The following is an 18,863-nucleotide window of genomic DNA, read 5'->3' on the forward strand; positions in this document are numbered from 1 at the left end:
TATTAGAGACAAGTGCATTATTAAAATGCTGTTTTTTTCAGGATTACAAGAATAATTGTCTATTTTTGCAATAGGTCTACCTGGACCATGCAAAGATATTAAAGCAAGTGACATTACCAAGAGTTCTTGCAAGTTAACATGGGAACCTCCAGAATTTGATGGTGGAAGCCCAATTCTTCATTATGTCCTGGAGCGCAGAGAAGCTGGGAGGAGAACATATATACCTGTCATGTCTGGTGAGAACAAACTGTCATGGACTGTGAAGGATCTCATACCAAATGGTGAATACTTCTTCCGTGTTAAAGCAGTCAACAAGATTGGTGGAGGAGAATACATTGAACTGAAAAATCCAGTCATTGCTCAAGATCCAAAGCGTAAGTTTGGGCATGGATGTACTATGGCCAGGAACTAATAAACCATAGTTTTGTTTTAAGAAGGTGGTTCTCCTGATGCTAACTTTTTTTTTCTTGTTTTTCAGAACCCCCTGATCCACCTATAGATGTTGAGGTTCATAATCCTACAGCTGAGGCAATGACTATTACATGGAAGCCACCTTTGTATGATGGAGGGAGCAAGATAATGGGCTACATCATAGAGAAGATTGCTAAGGGTGAAGAAAGGTGGAAGAGATGCAATGAACACCTGGTACCAATCCTGACCTATACAGCAAAAGGACTTGAAGAGGGAAAGGAGTACCAATTCCGTGTGCGAGCAGAGAATGCTGCGGGTATCAGTGAACCTTCTCGGGCTACTCCTCCAACCAAAGCTGTAGATCCCATTGGTAAGTTTTGTTTAATGGAGTTGCCACTTTCCCATTGTAAAACAAATGAAAATAATGTTTTGTCAGTTATTTTCATCAGAATTGAAAACATTTATTGGTTATAATCATTATAGATGCCCCCAAAGTCATTCTGAGAACAAGCCTAGAAGTGAAACGAGGTGATGAAATAGCACTTGATGCAAATATTTCTGGCTCACCTTACCCAACTATTACATGGATAAAGGATGAAGAAGTTATTGTACCAGAGGAAATTAAGAAGCGTGCAGCACCCTTGGTTAGGAAGAGGAAGGGTGAAGTTCAAGAAGAAGAACCATTTGTCCTGCCTCTCACACAGCGTTTGAGTATCGACAATAGCAAAAAGGGAGAATCTCAGCTACGCGTCCGAGATTCTCTCCGACCTGATCATGGTCTATATATGATCAAAGTTGAAAATGACCATGGTATCGCAAAAGCTCCTTGTACTGTCAGTGTATTAGGTAAGTCATTAAAACTACACTTTCCAATGGAAAAAGGTTTTAGTAAAACATAGAAATAAAAAGTTTGGGAGAGAGTTAAAAGAAATAGGAAATAGCTTCAGCAAGTTATCCTCAGTCATATTTTATCTCCTGGGCATGTAAAAGAAATCACCTGACCTTGTTATTTTTTAGCTAATAGAATACAAAGATAGAAGTGGGAAAAACAGAAATCATGTCAGAGGAGCATGCTCACATTTACTTTTCCATAGCAACTCTTCCCACACAAAATTTTAATTACTGTTCTCTTTTGAAATATTAGATACACCAGGACCACCAATCAATTTTGTATTTGAAGATATTAGAAAGACCTCAGTCCTCTGTAAATGGGAACCACCCCTTGATGATGGTGGCAGTGAAATCATAAACTACACTTTGGAAAAGAAAGATAAGACGAAACCCGACTCTGAATGGATTGTTGTCACTTCAACACTTAGACATTGCAAATATTCAGTAACAAAACTGATAGAAGGAAAAGAGTACCTCTTCCGTGTAAGAGCTGAAAATAGGTTTGGGCCTGGTCCGCCATGTGTTTCAAAGCCATTTGTAGCTAAAGATCCATTTGGTAAGGTTCTTTAGCCTCTGAAGTTTGTCTTTTTACTATGTACTTTGATATATAATTACTACAGCTTATAAAATTTCATTTTTATGTCATATTAGGAAATTAATTCAAATGTTAATTTTTTTTATCAGAACCACCTGATGCACCAGATAAACCCATTGTGGAAGATGTTACCAGCAACAGTATGCTAGTGAAATGGAATGAACCAAAAGATAATGGAAGCCCCATTTTGGGTTACTGGCTTGAAAAACGTGAAGTTAATAGTACACATTGGTCTCGTGTCAACAAAAGCCTTCTGAATGCCTTGAAAGCCAATGTAGATGGCTTATTAGAAGGACTCACCTATGTCTTCAGAGTATGTGCTGAAAATGCAGCTGGACCTGGAAAGTTCAGTCCACCTTCAGATCCCAAAACAGCACGTGATCCAATCTGTAAGTAATTCCTTAAGAAGAAAGTGGCATAAAATAAGCTATTGTATATTTTTAAACAATCAGGGAGTTTAATTTGTGTATTTTCATTCATTCTAGCTCCGCCTGGTCCACCTATCCCAAGAGTCACTGACACGAGCTCTACAACTATTGAACTAGAATGGGAGCCCCCAGCTTTCAATGGTGGTGGGGAAATTGTTGGCTATTTTGTCTATAAGCAGTTGGTTGGCACAAATGAATGGTCACGCTGCACAGAGAAGATGATCAAGGTCCGTCAGTACACTGTCAAAGAAATCCGAGAGGGTGCTGATTACAAACTTCGGGTGACTGCTGTCAATGATGCAGGGGAAGGACCACCTGGAGAAACAGAACCTATTACTGTGGCTGAACCACAAGGTACTTAACGTTATTGGAATAAAATTATGGATAATTTCTCTGTACGGGACTACTTTTTAATCTTTTATGGGCTAATGTATGACTGTTCTCTTTCAACAGAGCCTCCAACTGTGGAACTGGATGTTTCTGTCAAGGGTGGAATACAAATAATGGCTGGGAAGACTCTTAGAATTCCAGCTGTGGTGACTGGTCGCCCTGTACCTACAAAAGTATGGACCAAAGAAGAAGGGGAGCTGGATAAAGACCGCATTGTAATAGACAATGTTGGAACCAAATCTGAACTAATTATCAAGGATGCACTGCGAAAAGACCATGGCAGATATGTGATTACAGCTACAAATAGCTGTGGTTCCAAATTTGCAGCAGTCAGGGTAGAAGTTTTTGGTAAGGAATGTTGCATTGATTTTCATAGGATTTTCCCAAGTGATAATATCTTACTACATTGATTTGGGGCTTTGTTTTGTTTTCAGATGTCCCTGGTCCAGTTCTTGATTTAAAACCTGTTGTAACAAACAGAAAAATGTGTCTACTTAACTGGTCTGATCCAGAAGATGATGGAGGAAGTGAAATAACAGGCTTTATCATTGAAAGAAAAGATGCCAAGATGCATACTTGGAGACAACCAATAGAGACTGAGAGATCTAAATGTGACATCACAGGTCTGCTTGAGGGACAAGAATATAAGTTCCGTGTTATTGCCAAGAACAAGTTTGGCTGTGGCCCTCCTGTTGAAATAGGACCAATTCTTGCAGTTGATCCACTAGGTAAAATAAAAGGTTTCATTGCGTTTATAGAATAGTGTTTTGCTTCTAGTTATATTGTTTATTTATTGAGCTTTATGGCTTGAAACTTCCAACAATCTCAAAATATATAGCTAGAGAATAATAAGAAAAGTAAATTAAAAAAGTAACAACATTAAAGATATCATATTTGCTATAATTTCAATGTAATTTGTGGCTGTAATTTTATTAATTATGCACGGTTTTGTGTACTGAAAAACTTGGCTCTATATAGGCTTAATAATAACCTAGAAGTAGTTTAGAAGTATTAAATCTCTCCAGTAGAACACATTTGAAGTCGGTTTTTAAAATTTACTAACTTAGTAGTTAAAGAGATTTCAATGTTTTTCTAAAAGATTAGACAATTGTCTGAGGATAAATGCCTTAGTCTTCCTCTGTATTCAAAAAGTCCCCATACTGGAAGGATAGGGAGGCCTAAAACCAGAAAGAGCCTCCAAAGAACAGAAAACCAACCAGAGGGAATCTCCTTAAAATCAATACAAAACACTAAAATTGTACACACAGTAATGCACACTGACATCCCATCTAAGAAAGCAAAGCCTTTAAGGAAGACCCATTCCTCAAGAGAAGGAAGAAGTTATTCCTTCACCACCCCCTGAAAAAAAAATAAATTACATCCTATACCACTATTATAGCAGCTCACCTATGAATATCCAATATACCACAGGCTGTGCCAGAGGTGCCACAACAGAGCTGGGCTTCCACTGCTTCTTGTTGCAGTAATAGTCAACAAGTATGGATTGGGTCTAGTTTTACCACTGACAGCTTAGCTCTTAGTTTGACCCTTCAGGAAAGAAAACTTCAGCAGCATTACATACATCCTCTTTTCACCATATTTTGAACCCACACATGAGGCAACATGACTCAAAGTGGGTTCAGTAGACATATCCACTATCCATTAATAAAAGAAGAAACACTTTGCTCTCAGCTGGTCCTTCAAAGCAAAACTTCACAAACTTACTTTCCTAGTTCATTAGAATTAGAAGCATCCCCAGTTACAACGATAAACAATCTAAAATATTAAATATAAAAAAGCATATGTGACCTTGATTTATTTTTCATCGATAATCTTGATGAAAAGTTTGCCAAGAAAAATTCTGTCTATACGAATGTCTATAATTTTGACAACTGACAAGTTTTAGGAAAGATTTTAAATATGGATGTAAGGTTATGCCAAACAGATGGCTATTTTTTACATAATTAAGTTGAAGTGAAATATTATTTCTTACATGAATATTTATCTCATGCTAATCATTTTCACTTGCCTCTGGCTAAAGGTCCTCCAACATCTCCTGAGAGGCTCACATACACAGAAAGGACAAAGTCCACTATCACCCTTGACTGGAAAGAGCCCCGCAGTGATGGTGGCAGTCCCATTCAAGGATATATCATTGAAAAACGGCGTCATGACAAACCTGACTTTGAAAGAGTTAATAAGCGACTCTGCCCAACCACATCTTTTCTGGTTGAAAATCTTGATGAACACCAAATGTATGAGTTCCGTGTCAAAGCTGTCAATGAAATCAGTGAAAGCGAACCATCTCTGCCTCTGAATGTAGTCATACAAGATGATGAAGGTGTGGAATCTGAATATAATAATAATAATTTTAATGCATTTTACAGTGTGCTTTTATCCCATAAGTTGAAAAACATCCTTATGACTTTGCTATTTTTTTTATCTTTCTCTTCTCTTTGCAGTGCCTCCAACTATTAAGTTGCGTCTGAGTGTTCGAGGAGACACTATCAAAGTTAAGGCAGGAGAGCCTGTTCACATCCCTGCAGATGTGACAGGTCTTCCAATGCCTAAGATTGAATGGTCCAAGAATGAAACTGTAATTGAAAAACCCACTGATGCACTTCAGATAACCAAGGAAGAAGTATCCCGAAGTGAGGCAAAAACTGAGCTTAGCATTCCCAAAGCAGTCCGGGAGGACAAAGGCACATACACAGTTACTGCTTCCAATCGCCTTGGCTCAGTCTTCCGAAATGTTCACGTTGAAGTATATGGTAAGTGACTTGCTTTCTTACATCAAAAAGGCATCCAATGTCTGCTTAAGAATTGCCTTCTCAATATCCTCTGTTGATTATTTTTCAGACCGCCCATCCCCACCAAGAAATCTTGCTGTTACTGACATTAAAGCTGAATCTTGCTACTTGACATGGGATGCCCCCCTTGATAATGGTGGCAGTGAAATCACCCATTATGTAATTGACAAACGTGATGCAAGTAGGAAGAAAACAGAATGGGAGGAAGTCACCAACACTGCTGTAGAGAAAAGATACGGGGTAAACTCTTCTACATATTTTCATAAACACATTAAAAGTACGTGACTCTGATTTGATGCCATTTTAGTATAACCTTGGAATTTGATAATTAAACTCAAAACCACACACAATAAGCTGTTATTTTTGTTATCGTAGTGTTTAGCACCACACACATAAGGCTCCTTAGTAAATAGTGTTTGATACACAGATAATTTTTTAGTTGAGATCCACTATCAGGTACAATACATAAACATATTCTTATTTTTAAAAAGCTTTCTCCTTTTCTCTGTCTTCTCATGTTTTGAGTCTATGTATTTATTTCTTTTTATAGCTATCCTTCCCAAAATAAGTTGAATTTTTAAATGAGTGAAAATCAACATAAGTATATTCTCTCAATAAATGTCTATTTTTCTAATTTCTAGATCTGGAAACTTATCCCCAATGGCCAGTATGAGTTCCGAGTCAGGGCAGTGAATAAATATGGAATCAGTGATGAGTGCAAATCAGATAAAGTAGTCATTCAAGATCCTTATCGCCTTCCTGGACCTCCAGGAAAACCAAAAGTTTTGTCACGCACCAAAGGATCAATGCTAGTGAGCTGGACTCCTCCTTTGGACAATGGTGGCTCTCCAATTACTGGCTACTGGCTGGAGAAAAGAGAGGAGGGAGGTGCTTATTGGTCACGTGTTAGCCGAGCACCAGTAACCAAAGTGGGATTGAAAGGCGTGGAATTTAATGTTCCTCGTCTGATTGAAGGCGTTAAATACCAGTTCAGAGCCATGGCAATAAATGCTGCAGGAATTGGTCCTCCCAGTGAACCATCAGATCCAGAGGTTGCAGGAGATCCCATATGTAAGTATGCTTCCATTTCTGGGGATTCATTTCCAAAAGACAAAGTCACTAAATGGATAATTCTGCTCTTAAATTTCTTATATTTTTCTGTGTCAAATTATTTTATTTACTAAAATTAAAAAGGTTCATATTCACATAGACTATCAGAAGTATATATGTATGTGGGTATATATATATATATATGCACAAATATATACATACACATACATAAAATCATACAGTTTGTAAACTCTTGGATTAAACCAAATATTTTATGAGATATCACAGTAATAAAGTCCTAGAATATAAACTCCTATCTCTTCTGATACTTTAAATAAATTTCTATCTCATTACATACCGGGGAAATCATCTCTCCCACTAATCAGACCGTCGAGTAGGAATTCAACAAAAAGCACAATGTTGTTAGCTTTTCAATAATATTATGGAACAAAGATTTAGGATTCTCAGGCATAGTCTGTGAGGTCAAATAAAAGAGGAAAATTCTTCTAAAAGATCTATGAGCAGATTAGTTCAAAAATTTAAAAATACTGTGGCCTTAATAATTCATCCTATTTGCTATATATCTGATTAGATTCTCTATAGAAGAAAAATGCAATTATTTGTTAAAAAGAAAATATTAAATACTCAAGTGCTACGTGAAGAATATATACATATATAATGAGGATATATACATATATATATACACATATATAATGAGGCAGTCATTCATTCATTTGCAAACTAGTATTGAACATGTGCTTTGTGCAAGGATCTATATTAACTACTGGAGGGGGAAAAGCTAAGATTAAAAAGACAAGTGGAATAAAAGGATTTCTGTAATTGTAAAGCACTTTCAGAAAGGTAAAGAATTGTTATGTGATTATTGTAGACACTGATCCTGCCCCTAAAGGGCATTAAGATTAGTTTGTGTTCAAAGGTTTACTAGCTATTGATGGAATCATTTTTAGATTTTCATATTGTGGTAAATTAAATTTAAATCATGTTTTCGGTAAAGGCTATTGTAGAATTTCTTCAAAGGGATCTCAAAAGTAAAGTAGTTTTTTACCAATGTGTAAATAGAATGTAAATCTAACAAGATAGGAAGTAGTCTATCTATTCCCAGTTAGTTGTCTGCTGTCTCTGTTTTTGTATTAATGCCAAAGGAAGATAGATCATTTCCTTTATTTCTCACCTCTAGAAGGTAACTGTTTCCTTTTAGCATTTCTATTGTAATATTTTGATAGATTAAAAATAATATATGATCCTGTGTAGTAAAAGATTCTAGCATTTCATCAGCTTCAAAATTTGATGAAGGTTTTTTTCTTTTCTTATTAGTTCCACCTGGGCCACCTTCTTGCCCAGAAGTTAAAGATAAAACAAAGTCAAGCATCTCACTAGGATGGAAACCTCCAGCCAAAGATGGTGGCAGCCCAATCAAAGGATACATTGTAGAAATGCAAGAAGAAGGCACTACTGACTGGAAAAAAGTAAATGAACCAGACAAACTTATAACTACCTGTGAATGTGTGGTGCCTAATCTGAAAGAACTCAGGAAGTACAGATTCAGAGTGAAAGCTGTCAATGAAGCTGGCGAATCTGAACCAAGTGATACAACTGGGGAGATTCCTGCCACTGATATTCAAGGTACTAGTACTTGGTTTATGTATTCCTCTTTTGATCTTATTATGAAATTGATTAATTTACTGAGGATATTTCAATTACTTTTTGACAAATATGAGCTAAATCCTGTTACATTATATGTGGTATTACAGAGGAACCAGAAGTTTTCATTGACATTGGAGCACAGGACTGTCTGGTTTGTAAAGCTGGCTCACAGATTAGGATCCCTGCTATCATCAAGGGACGCCCAACACCAAAATCATCTTGGGAATTTGATGGAAAGGCAAAGAAAGCAGTGAAGGTAAGAAAATAACCATTCTTCTGTATTTCCCTCTGAATCACTATAAGGAGTATTTATACTACAGCTATCTCCTTTTCTAATAGGATGGAGTTCATGATATACCCGAAGATGCACAGGTAAAAAATCATAATTAAAATAATTCAGAATATGATTGACTTTAATACTGTTATGATTTCTTTCAATGTATGACTACTATTTTCTTTGTATAGCTGGAGACTGCTGAAAACTCCTCAGTAATTGTTATTCCAGAGTGTAAACGAGCTCATACAGGCAAATACAGCATCACAGCCAAGAATAAAGCAGGACAAAAGACTGCAAATTGCAGAGTTAAAGTCATGGGTAAGAAATACTTTGAAATTGCTACAGAATAAAAACAAATTATTTTCAAGTATTTAAGGAACGTTGCTTATATTGTGATTTGCATCCAATAGATGTACCAGGCCCACCCAAAGATCTGAAAGTCAGTGATATCACAAGGGGTAGTTGCAGACTTACATGGAAGATGCCAGACGATGATGGAGGAGACAGGATCAAAGGCTATGTTATCGAGAAGAGGACGATTGATGGAAAAGCCTGGACCAAAGTCAATCCAAACTGTGGAAGCACCACATTTGTAGTGCCTGATCTCCTCTCTGAACAGGAATATTTCTTCCGTGTACGAGCAGAAAACCGTTTTGGTATTGGCCCACCTGTGGAAACCATTCAGAGGACCACTGCCAGAGATCCGATATGTAAGCTTTAAAATCGAACTTTAAAATATCTCCTCAAAATTGAAGTATATTATTATAAATAATGCTTAATACTTCCTTTAACTATTTTTAAAGATCCTCCTGATCCTCCTATTAAACTCAAGATTGGCCTCATCACAAAGAACACAGTACATCTGTCATGGAAACCCCCAAAGAATGATGGGGGCTCCCCTGTTACCCACTATATTGTTGAGTGCCTTGCATGGGACCCTACTGGGACAAAGAAAGAAGCCTGGAGACAGTGCAATAAGCGTGATGTGGAAGAACTGCAATTTACTGTTGAAGACCTAGTAGAGGGTGGCGAATATGAATTCCGAGTCAAAGCTGTCAATGCTGCAGGAGTCAGCAAGCCTTCAGCCACCGTTGGCCCCATTACTGTCAAAGACCAGACATGTAAGTACCAATGTACTGACAAAGAATGTCCTCCTTACAGCTGCTGTCCTGGGTGTTTAATAATAGTTCAAAATTAAAAGAGATATATCTGCACCTTAGGAAGCTACCATGGCTTGAATGTAGACATGGGCATGTTTCTCAATTACTGATTCCCTCAATTTCCACAGAACTTTCACATTCCCTTACCTGTTACCTTTTCCCTATTTAAAGGAAATGATGTCTGTAATTTTCCTGCTATAATTTTCTCCATGGAAGGCTGTTTTCTTTATCAGAGGTTAAAGCAATTTCTCTGCATTCTCCTCAAAAGGGGCAGAAAGTAACTAGTCATTTGCTTAGCAACTGCTGATATCCATTTACCTTCACAATCAAGGTTCTATTTGTCTATATGAGAAAAGATATATCTATTTCAATAGATAAAATATATATACAAATATGGCAATAATTCTTCCTCTGATAATTACCATAACTACTGTTGTGTATTTGTTTATTCTCTCATCTAAGTGTAAAAAAACTATAGTCACCACCCTCTTTGCATATTTCCATCCTAAATTTGTGCAAAATGGAAAATTGCTTTCCTTTTATTAACAGTTGTATTTCTTAAAAGGGAATTCACCTTCTTATGGGTCCCTTCACAATTCTGCATAAATATTAAAGAGAATACACCATGATAGTCTCCTACTACAATATTCTCTCTTCCCTTTTGTCAGGATAAGATACTATGATAATACTCATCATTACATGCATAATGATACCAAATAAAGAGAGGCAAGCATTGATATATAGCCACATGTAGAGCCAATAAAGGATGCTGTCCTCATGTACCTGCTCCCCAAACTAGTGCAATAGTGTTAAAGACTATTCTTTATATTGGGCTGAGCTACAAAGTCTGACTACAGTGGATCCAAACAGCTTTATAGTCACTGTGAATTCTACTTTCTGTCCTTCAATGCTTTTTGCTCCTAATGACAACTTTTTTTAAAATAATGTAGGCCCACCGTCAATTGATCTGAAAGAATTCATGGAGGTGGAAGAAGGAACTGATGTTAGCATTGTGGCCAAAATTAAAGGTGTGCCATTCCCAACACTAACCTGGTTTAAAGCTCCTCCAAAGAAGCCTGATAACAAAGAACCTGTTATCTATGACACCCACGTCAACAAACTGGTGGTGGATGATACTTGCACTTTAGTTATTCCACAGTCTCGCAGGAGTGACACTGGCTTATATACCATCACAGCTGTAAATAATCTGGGAACTGCATCAAAGGAGATGAGACTGAATGTCCTGGGTAAAGACTGCATGGTTTGGTTAAAACTACTTGTTGTTCTGTTTATAAATAACATTTGGCTTTAAAAGCATCTGGCTGATAAAGCATTCCTTCTTTAAACCATTTTAGGTCGTCCTGGCCCTCCAGTGGGACCTATAAAATTTGAATCTATTTCAGCAGAGCAAATGACACTATCTTGGCTTCCACCTAAAGATGATGGTGGGTCCAAGATTACAAACTATGTAATCGAGAAAAGAGAAGCTAACAGGAAGACATGGGTCCGTGTTTCCAGTGAACCTAAAGAGTGCATGTACACGATTCCCAAATTGTTAGAAGGCCATGAATATGTATTCCGAATCATGGCCCAAAATAAATATGGCATTGGAGAACCTCTTGACAGTGAACCTGAAACAGCAAGAAACCTCTTCTGTAAGTAGGACAGCATTTTCAGATACAAAGTCACTTTTACTTGCTTTTTTAAAAATTTCTTATACTCAGTATGATTTTTTTCACAGCTGTTCCTGGAGCACCAGATAAACCAACAGTTAGCAGCGTGACTCGTAACTCCATGACTGTCAACTGGGAAGAGCCAGAATATGATGGCGGCTCTCCCGTGACAGGGTACTGGCTAGAAATGAAAGACACCACTTCAAAGAGATGGAAGAGAGTTAACAGAGATCCTATCAACGCCATGACTTTGGGTGTTTCTTATAAAGTGACTGGTCTTATTGAAGGTTCTGACTATCAATTCCGGGTATATGCAATCAATGCAGCTGGTGTGGGTCCAGCAAGTCTGCCATCAGATCCCGCAACTGCTAGAGATCCAATTGGTAAGCCTTGAAACCATTCCTCTTTTTTTTCTTTAATCTTATTTTCTAAAAGTGCCATGGGAAAGTCAAGAATGCTAATGATGTACCGGTTCTTTCTAGCCCCTCCTGGCCCTCCATTTCCCAAAGTGACAGACTGGACAAAATCATCTGCAGATCTGGAGTGGTCGCCTCCACTAAAAGATGGTGGATCCAAAGTAACTGGATACATTGTTGAATATAAAGAAGAAGGGAAAGAAGAGTGGGAAAAGGTAATAAAACTTGGCACTAAGGAAATGAACTATGAATAAACTAAAACTGTTGTAGTTACTCTCAATCCCATTAACTTCTGTCTATATTTTTGGATTAAGAAATCAGGAAAATAGCATAATTTTAACTCTAATCAAATGTTAAGTCAAGTTATTACTAATATTTTGGCCATAAACCCTGGAGAGTGAAATGAATAAATAATGGTTTAATCATTTGGCAATAATTTTAAAGCATAACTCCTGCCAAGTCATTCCATCTGGTGTTGCCTGTAATATCTGATCCCTAAAACCTAAACCAGCAACATTTTCCCAGAGTAAACAGTTAAATAAACTGCTGGTGATGCTTTAGGAAGCCATTAAAGCAAGAAGCTACAAATAACTATTCTAATTATAAAATGTTTACAATTTTCCCACAGGCTAAAGATAAAGAAGTGAGAGGAACAAAGCTTGTTGTGACAGGACTGAAGGAAGGAGCATTCTACAAATTTAGAGTTAGAGCCGTCAACATTGCTGGCATTGGAGAACCTGGAGAGGTCACAGATGCCATTGAAATGAAGGACAGAATTGGTAATTATTAATCCTTCTTTTATGTCGTCAGTATTTATGTTTCAAATTGAAGGGGAAAATCATATTTGTAATTTTCAATTGCTTCCAGTTTTACCTGATCTTCAGCTAGATGCCAGTGTCAGAGATAGAATTGTCGTCCATGCTGGAGGGGTGATCCGAATCATTGCCTATGTGTCTGGAAAGCCTCCTCCAACTGTCACCTGGAACATGAATGAAAGAGCCCTACCTCAAGAAGCCACTATTGAGACCACAGCCATTAGCTCATCCATGGTCATCAAGAACTGCCAGAGGAGCCATCAAGGTGTCTATTCTCTTCTTGCCAAAAATGAAGGTGGAGAAAGAAAGAAGACAATTATTGTTGATGTATTAGGTAAATACTTTCAATTTGTCTGTGCAACATTTAAACCAACATTCTTATATTTACACAAAGCTATGTTGTGTGCTATGTAACAAATGTTTTGGAAAATAAGAAAAATTACCCATGATCACATTGACCATTATTAGAACTTTTTAAAAATTTCCTCCTTTGTTTTTTATTCTATGCATATTCTGTGTGGTGAGTCTAAGATTACAAACCATATAATTGAGTAAACACATACTAATGAGAAGACATGCATCCATGTCTCCAGTGAACCTAAAGGGTGCATGTATACATTTTCTAAATTGCTAGAAGGCCATGAATATGTATTCTGAATCATGGTCCAGAGTAAATGTGGCTTTTTTAATAGAACTTGCTCCCATCTATTTTGTTGTTATATAGTTTTCTTAAAAGCAACTTTCCTTCAAGTGTACATGAATGTTTAAAAGTTTGCCAGTGTTGACCATTTCACATCATGAGACTCTATCCCTATCACTAAATTATCGTAATAATGCAAAAACCTCTTTGAAGGGTTTCAGTATTCTAACTAAAGAGAAGCATCATAGTTGGTTATCAATACTGCATTTCTAGTTACTGAATATACAGTTGAACTCTATGAAGCTTTTTCATGCCTCTCATTGGGGGCTTTAGTCTACTGATTTGCTCAGAACATAAAGCCCTTCCACTCAGAGCTCTTTCTAAGCATGTCTCTAGGCAAAACAATACTCCAGCCACAGTTTTTAATATGAAAATTGCCAGTTCTGTGTTGAATATAATTAATATAAGAATGGCATAAGGAAAAATATTTCATTAAGCAATAGTTTCACAAGCTTTCAGGTTAGTTTCAAGCACCTAAAATTCTTTTGCCTAATGGCTATTACTTTAATTTGAGAACTGGTACATTTCCATGTTAATTATTTCCAACCCATTCAAAACCATTCTGAAATTTAGGGCCTCCTATGCTGCTCATTGATCCACTGGTCATCTAGAAATAAACCATCTCTCCCTCCTTTTTCCCTGGAGAGGAAACTGGATATAAAACCTGACTATGCCACTGTTACCCACCTCCTGTATCCCTCTTCATGTTTGCCTCCCAGCTCCCTCCTGTTCAAGTCACAAATTGCTTTTAAAAAACATTTTTATTTTCCCTTCAGCCTCTACTAAAACTATGGTAACCAATAACTGTTGCAAACCTACTTCATTAAAAAATATGGGGCCGGGTGTGGTGGCTCACACCTTTAATCCCCACACTTGGGAGGCTGAGGCGGGTGGATCACTTGAGGTCAGGAGTTCAAGACCAGCCTGTCCAATATGGTGAAACTCTGTGTCTACTAAAAATGCAAAAATTAGCCAGGCATGGTGGTGCTCGCCTGTGGCCCCAGCTACTCGGGAGGCTGAGGCAAGAGAATCGCTTGAACCTGGGAGGTGGAGGTTGCAGTGAACCAAGATCATGCCACTGCACTCCAACCTGGGTGACAGAGGGAGACTCCATCTCAAAAAAAAAAAAAAAAAAATGGACTGTTTTTGTATTGACTAGATAGCAGGAGGACAAAACTAACTCAATTAGTAAACACAAAACTTTACTTCTTCATAACAACATTGTTGTCTCCTAAAAAAACAAATGTTGAGCATTATATTTCATGGAAGGCAAACAACTTGAAATATTTTCTTCTTATTTCCAGATGTTCCAGGTCCTGTTGGAATACCATTCCTAGCTCACAACCTAACCAATGATTCCTGCAAACTGACATGGTTCTCTCCAGAAGATGATGGAGGCTCTCCAATCACCAATTATGTCATTGAAAAGCGTGAATCTGACCGCAGAGCATGGACCCCAGTGACGTATACAGTTACCCGACAAAATGCTACTGTCCAGGGTCTCATTCAAGGGAAAGCCTACTTTTTCCGAATCGCGGCTGAAAATAGTATTGGCATGGGTCCATTTGTTGAGACATCAGAGGCACTTGTTATCAGAGAGCCAATAAGTAAGTACAATCAAAAATAATTGTATGCTTAACCACTTCTTTACTCACTTAGTACAAGACTACAGTGAAAAAATATGTGTATAAATTCTATACATTTCATTCATTTGATAAGCAGTTATTACACAACTACTCAGTATCTGATTTGGTGTATTTGGACAGTGATTGTAAAAGAGATTTTAGGAATATGTATAGTTCATCGAATTTCTTTTTTTTTTTTTAAAACAGTTTCACTCTGTCACCCAGGCTGGAGTATAGTGTCATGATCTTGGCTCACTGCAACCTCGACCTCTGAGCAATTCTTGTGCCTCAGCCTCCTGAGTAGCTGGGATCACAGACATGCACCACCATGCCTGGCTAATTTTTGCATTTTTAGTAGAGACAAGGTTTTACTATCTCAAAACTCCTGGTCTCAAACTCCTGACCTTGAGTGATCCACCAGCCTTGGCCTTCCAAAGTGCTGGGATTACAGGCATGGGCCACCATGCCTAGTCCATTCATCAAATTTCTTTCATCTATACTACACGGATTTTTTAAATTTCCCACTTAATGGCATTAAAAATAGAAACTGAACTATTTTCCTACCTCTAAAACTACCAACTCTGAAGACTTTTCCTAAATTATTTTGCCTCAAAAACCTCTACTTTCTCATCTGTCAAGTGAGGAAATTAGATTGTGTTGTGTCCTTGTTAATGCTAATAGTTTTATGATGAGACCTCTTTTGCTATTTATGAGGTCAGAGAGTTTAATGTTTAAATGCAATCCTCAGAAAAGGAATATTCACTATATTCTACTACATTCTTAATGTGACACCTGTTTCTACTACAATTCCTATACTTACACTTGCAGCTGTACCAGAGCGTCCTGAAGACCTGGAAGTCAAAGAAGTTACTAAAAGTACTGTAACTTTGACTTGGAATCCTCCTAAGTATGACGGCGGATCAGAAATTATTAACTATGTCCTAGAAAGTCGGCTCATTGGAACTGAGAAGTTCCACAAAGTCACAAATGACAATTTGCTTAGCAGAAAATACACTGTTAAAGGTTTAAAAGAAGGTGATACCTACGAGTACCGTGTCAGTGCCGTCAACATTGTTGGACAAGGCAAACCATCATTTTGCACCAAGCCAATCACTTGCAAGGATGAGCTGGGTATGTGTCTACTACAGTTTATACTTTAGAAACTTGCATATTTGTAGATTTGTGATAGGACATCAGTAAAAATAACTTGCCTTTATAATTATAAATTTTAGCACCCCCAACACTTGACCTCGACTTCAGAGATAAGCTCATAATTCGAGTTGGTGAAGCTTTTGCCCTCACTGGCCGTTACTCAGGCAAACCAAAGCCTAAGGTTTCCTGGTTCAAAGATGAAGCTGATGTGCTGGAAGATGATCGCACTCAAATAAAGACTACACCAACAACACTTGCTTTAGAGAAGATCAAGGCCAAACGTTCAGATTCCGGCAAATACTCTGTGGTTGTGGAGAACAGTACAGGCTCTAGGAAAGGTTTCTGTCAAGTTAATGTTGTTGGTAAGTATCATTTAGTGGAAAGAATATATCTTCTGTCCTTCAAAAGCAGAAATGGAAATGACATTTTGTGCCATGATTTGTTTTTTCTGCAGACCGTCCTGGACCACCAGTAGGACCAGTTATTTTTGATGAAGTGACCAGAGATTACATGGTTATCTCTTGGAAGCCTCCTTTAGATGATGGAGGCAGTGAAATTACCAATTATATTATTGAGAAGAAGGAGCTGGGTAAAGACGTTTGGATGCCTGTGACATCTGCAAGTCCTAAAACAACATGCAAAGTTTCTAAACTACTTGAAGGAAAAGATTATATTTTCCGGATACATGCTGAAAATCTGTATGGAATAAGTGATCCTCTGGTGTCTGATTCAATGAAAGCCAAAGATCGTTTCAGTATGCATTATGTTTCTTTTTAGTGATTCAATGCTTGATATAACTTAATAGGAAGAAATAAACTTCTAACACATTTTCCAACATTTATTATAGGGGTTCCTGATGCACCTGATCAGCCAGTTGTTACAGAAGTTACCAAAGACTCTGCATTAGTAACCTGGAACAAGCCACATGATGGAGGAAAGCCCATCACAAACTACATCCTGGAAAAGAGAGAAACTATGTCTAAACGATGGGCTAGAGTTACCAAAGATCCTATTCATCCATACACTAAATTTAGGGTTCCTGATCTTCTAGAAGGATGTCAGTATGAATTCCGGGTTTCTGCAGAAAATGAAATTGGCATTGGAGATCCAAGCCCACCATCCAAACCAGTCTTTGCTAAAGATCCAATTGGTATAGTGTTAACGCATTTATTCAGCTATCGTATTATCTAACTTTGTTTTCAGCTATATTCTAATTCATTTCTTACTTTTATTTTTTAGCTAAACCAAGTCCACCTGTTAATCCTGAAGCAATAGATACAACATGTAATTCAGTTGATCTAACTTGGCAGCCACCACGTCATGATGGTGGGAGCAAGATTCTGGGTTATATTGTTGAGTACCAGAAAGTTGGAGATGAAGAGTGGAGAAGAGCCAATCACACCCCTGAGTCATGTCCTGAAACTAAATATAAAGTCACCGGTCTTCGGGATGGTCAAACCTATAAGTTCAGAGTGTTAGCAGTCAATGAAGCTGGTGAATCAGACCCAGCTCATGTTCCGGAGCCAGTCCTAGTAAAAGACAGACTTGGTGAGTAAAATGCTCTCACCTGTGTTTGCAAGGAAAATATGTGTCTGATTATATGTACTTAATTGTAATCTGCATTATGGATTAAATCTGAATGCTCTGTTCTCTTTGTTTTAGAACCCCCTGAGTTGATTCTTGATGCCAACATGGCAAGAGAACAACACATTAAGGTTGGTGATACTCTAAGACTTAGTGCTGTCATCAAAGGAGTGCCATTCCCAAAAGTAACTTGGAAAAAAGAAGACAGAGAGGCTCCAACTAAAGCAAGAATTGATGTGACTCCAGTTGGTAGCAAGCTTGAAATTCGTAATGCTGCCCATGAAGATGGTGGAATTTACTCTTTAACAGTGGAGAATCCAGCTGGTTCAAAAACTGTCTCAGTAAAAGTACTTGTATTAGGTAAGAATTTTAATACTTATTCCATGAAAAATAAATGTTGATAATTTTGAGCTCTTGTTTGGATAAAATTACTTATAAAACTGTTATTTAACACTTTTTAGATAAACCTGGGCCACCTAGAGATCTGGAAGTCAGTGAAATTAGGAAAGATTCTTGTTACCTTACTTGGAAAGAACCACTGGATGATGGTGGTTCTGTTATTACCAATTACGTGGTTGAGAGGAGAGATGTTGCCACCGCCCAGTGGTCACCTCTCTCAGCTACATCAAAGAAAAAGAGTCACTTGGCTAAACATCTGAATGAAGGCAACCAGTACCTCTTCAGAGTAGCTGCGGAGAACCAGTATGGACGTGGTCCTTTTGTTGAAACACCAAAACCCATCAAGGCTCTGGATCCTCTCCGTAAGTTGCTTTCTCTGAATACAAAACTACTGTTTGACTGTCTTTAGGAATATTCCTTTTTCATGATAAATTATTCTTTGAAAAGATCCCCCAGGGCCACCCAAGGACCTGCACCATGTAGATGTTGACAAGACTGAAGTCTCCCTCGTCTGGAATAAGCCAGATCGTGATGGTGGTTCTCCAATCACTGGATATTTGGTGGAATATCAAGAAGAAGGCACCCAAGACTGGATTAAATTTAAGACTGTGACAAACTTAGAGTGTGTGGTTACTGGATTACAACAAGGAAAGACCTATAGATTCCGTGTAAAAGCTGAAAATATTGTGGGTCTTGGTCTCCCAGACACAACTATACCGATAGAATGTCAAGAAAAACTAGGTAATTTTTGGACTAGCAGTATTATCCTATTTTTTAAAAAAATTATTCATATAGATGAAGATCAAAATCTAATTTTTTTAT

The 18,863-nt window shown here is 37.7% G+C and overlaps 1 protein-coding gene across 2 annotated transcripts in view; it reads left to right on the forward strand.

The window, feature by feature from the left end:
• TTN (titin) overlaps nucleotides 1-18,863 on the forward strand; it is a 270,706-nt gene that overhangs the window by 187,456 nt on the left and 64,387 nt on the right. For both annotated transcript variants that reach the window (XM_064373293.1, XM_064373294.1), the window contains 33 exons: nucleotides 75-374; nucleotides 479-781; nucleotides 895-1,257; nucleotides 1,556-1,858; nucleotides 1,987-2,286; nucleotides 2,383-2,679; nucleotides 2,779-3,063; nucleotides 3,150-3,443; nucleotides 4,757-5,056; nucleotides 5,178-5,486; nucleotides 5,575-5,765; nucleotides 6,167-6,596; nucleotides 7,911-8,219; nucleotides 8,348-8,496; nucleotides 8,580-8,612; nucleotides 8,706-8,835; nucleotides 8,928-9,227; nucleotides 9,321-9,638; nucleotides 10,628-10,924; nucleotides 11,033-11,332; nucleotides 11,419-11,733; nucleotides 11,833-11,981; nucleotides 12,395-12,545; nucleotides 12,634-12,915; nucleotides 14,586-14,888; nucleotides 15,735-16,037; nucleotides 16,139-16,420; nucleotides 16,513-16,812; nucleotides 16,906-17,208; nucleotides 17,298-17,606; nucleotides 17,721-18,002; nucleotides 18,104-18,403; nucleotides 18,489-18,782. In XM_064373293.1, the coding sequence (XP_064229363.1) occupies nucleotides 75-374; nucleotides 479-781; nucleotides 895-1,257; nucleotides 1,556-1,858; nucleotides 1,987-2,286; nucleotides 2,383-2,679; nucleotides 2,779-3,063; nucleotides 3,150-3,443; nucleotides 4,757-5,056; nucleotides 5,178-5,486; nucleotides 5,575-5,765; nucleotides 6,167-6,596; nucleotides 7,911-8,219; nucleotides 8,348-8,496; nucleotides 8,580-8,612; nucleotides 8,706-8,835; nucleotides 8,928-9,227; nucleotides 9,321-9,638; nucleotides 10,628-10,924; nucleotides 11,033-11,332; nucleotides 11,419-11,733; nucleotides 11,833-11,981; nucleotides 12,395-12,545; nucleotides 12,634-12,915; nucleotides 14,586-14,888; nucleotides 15,735-16,037; nucleotides 16,139-16,420; nucleotides 16,513-16,812; nucleotides 16,906-17,208; nucleotides 17,298-17,606; nucleotides 17,721-18,002; nucleotides 18,104-18,403; nucleotides 18,489-18,782 (9,084 nt within the window). The remainder of the gene's footprint in view (nucleotides 1-74; nucleotides 375-478; nucleotides 782-894; nucleotides 1,258-1,555; nucleotides 1,859-1,986; nucleotides 2,287-2,382; nucleotides 2,680-2,778; nucleotides 3,064-3,149; nucleotides 3,444-4,756; nucleotides 5,057-5,177; nucleotides 5,487-5,574; nucleotides 5,766-6,166; nucleotides 6,597-7,910; nucleotides 8,220-8,347; nucleotides 8,497-8,579; nucleotides 8,613-8,705; nucleotides 8,836-8,927; nucleotides 9,228-9,320; nucleotides 9,639-10,627; nucleotides 10,925-11,032; nucleotides 11,333-11,418; nucleotides 11,734-11,832; nucleotides 11,982-12,394; nucleotides 12,546-12,633; nucleotides 12,916-14,585; nucleotides 14,889-15,734; nucleotides 16,038-16,138; nucleotides 16,421-16,512; nucleotides 16,813-16,905; nucleotides 17,209-17,297; nucleotides 17,607-17,720; nucleotides 18,003-18,103; nucleotides 18,404-18,488; nucleotides 18,783-18,863) is intronic.

This window comes from Aotus nancymaae, unplaced genomic scaffold, assembly GCF_030222135.1.
Source record: "Aotus nancymaae isolate 86718 unplaced genomic scaffold, 86718_ANA_hifiasm-v0.15.2.pri h1tg000008l, whole genome shotgun sequence".
In the NCBI taxonomy this organism is placed as follows: domain Eukaryota; kingdom Metazoa; phylum Chordata; class Mammalia; order Primates; family Aotidae; genus Aotus; species Aotus nancymaae.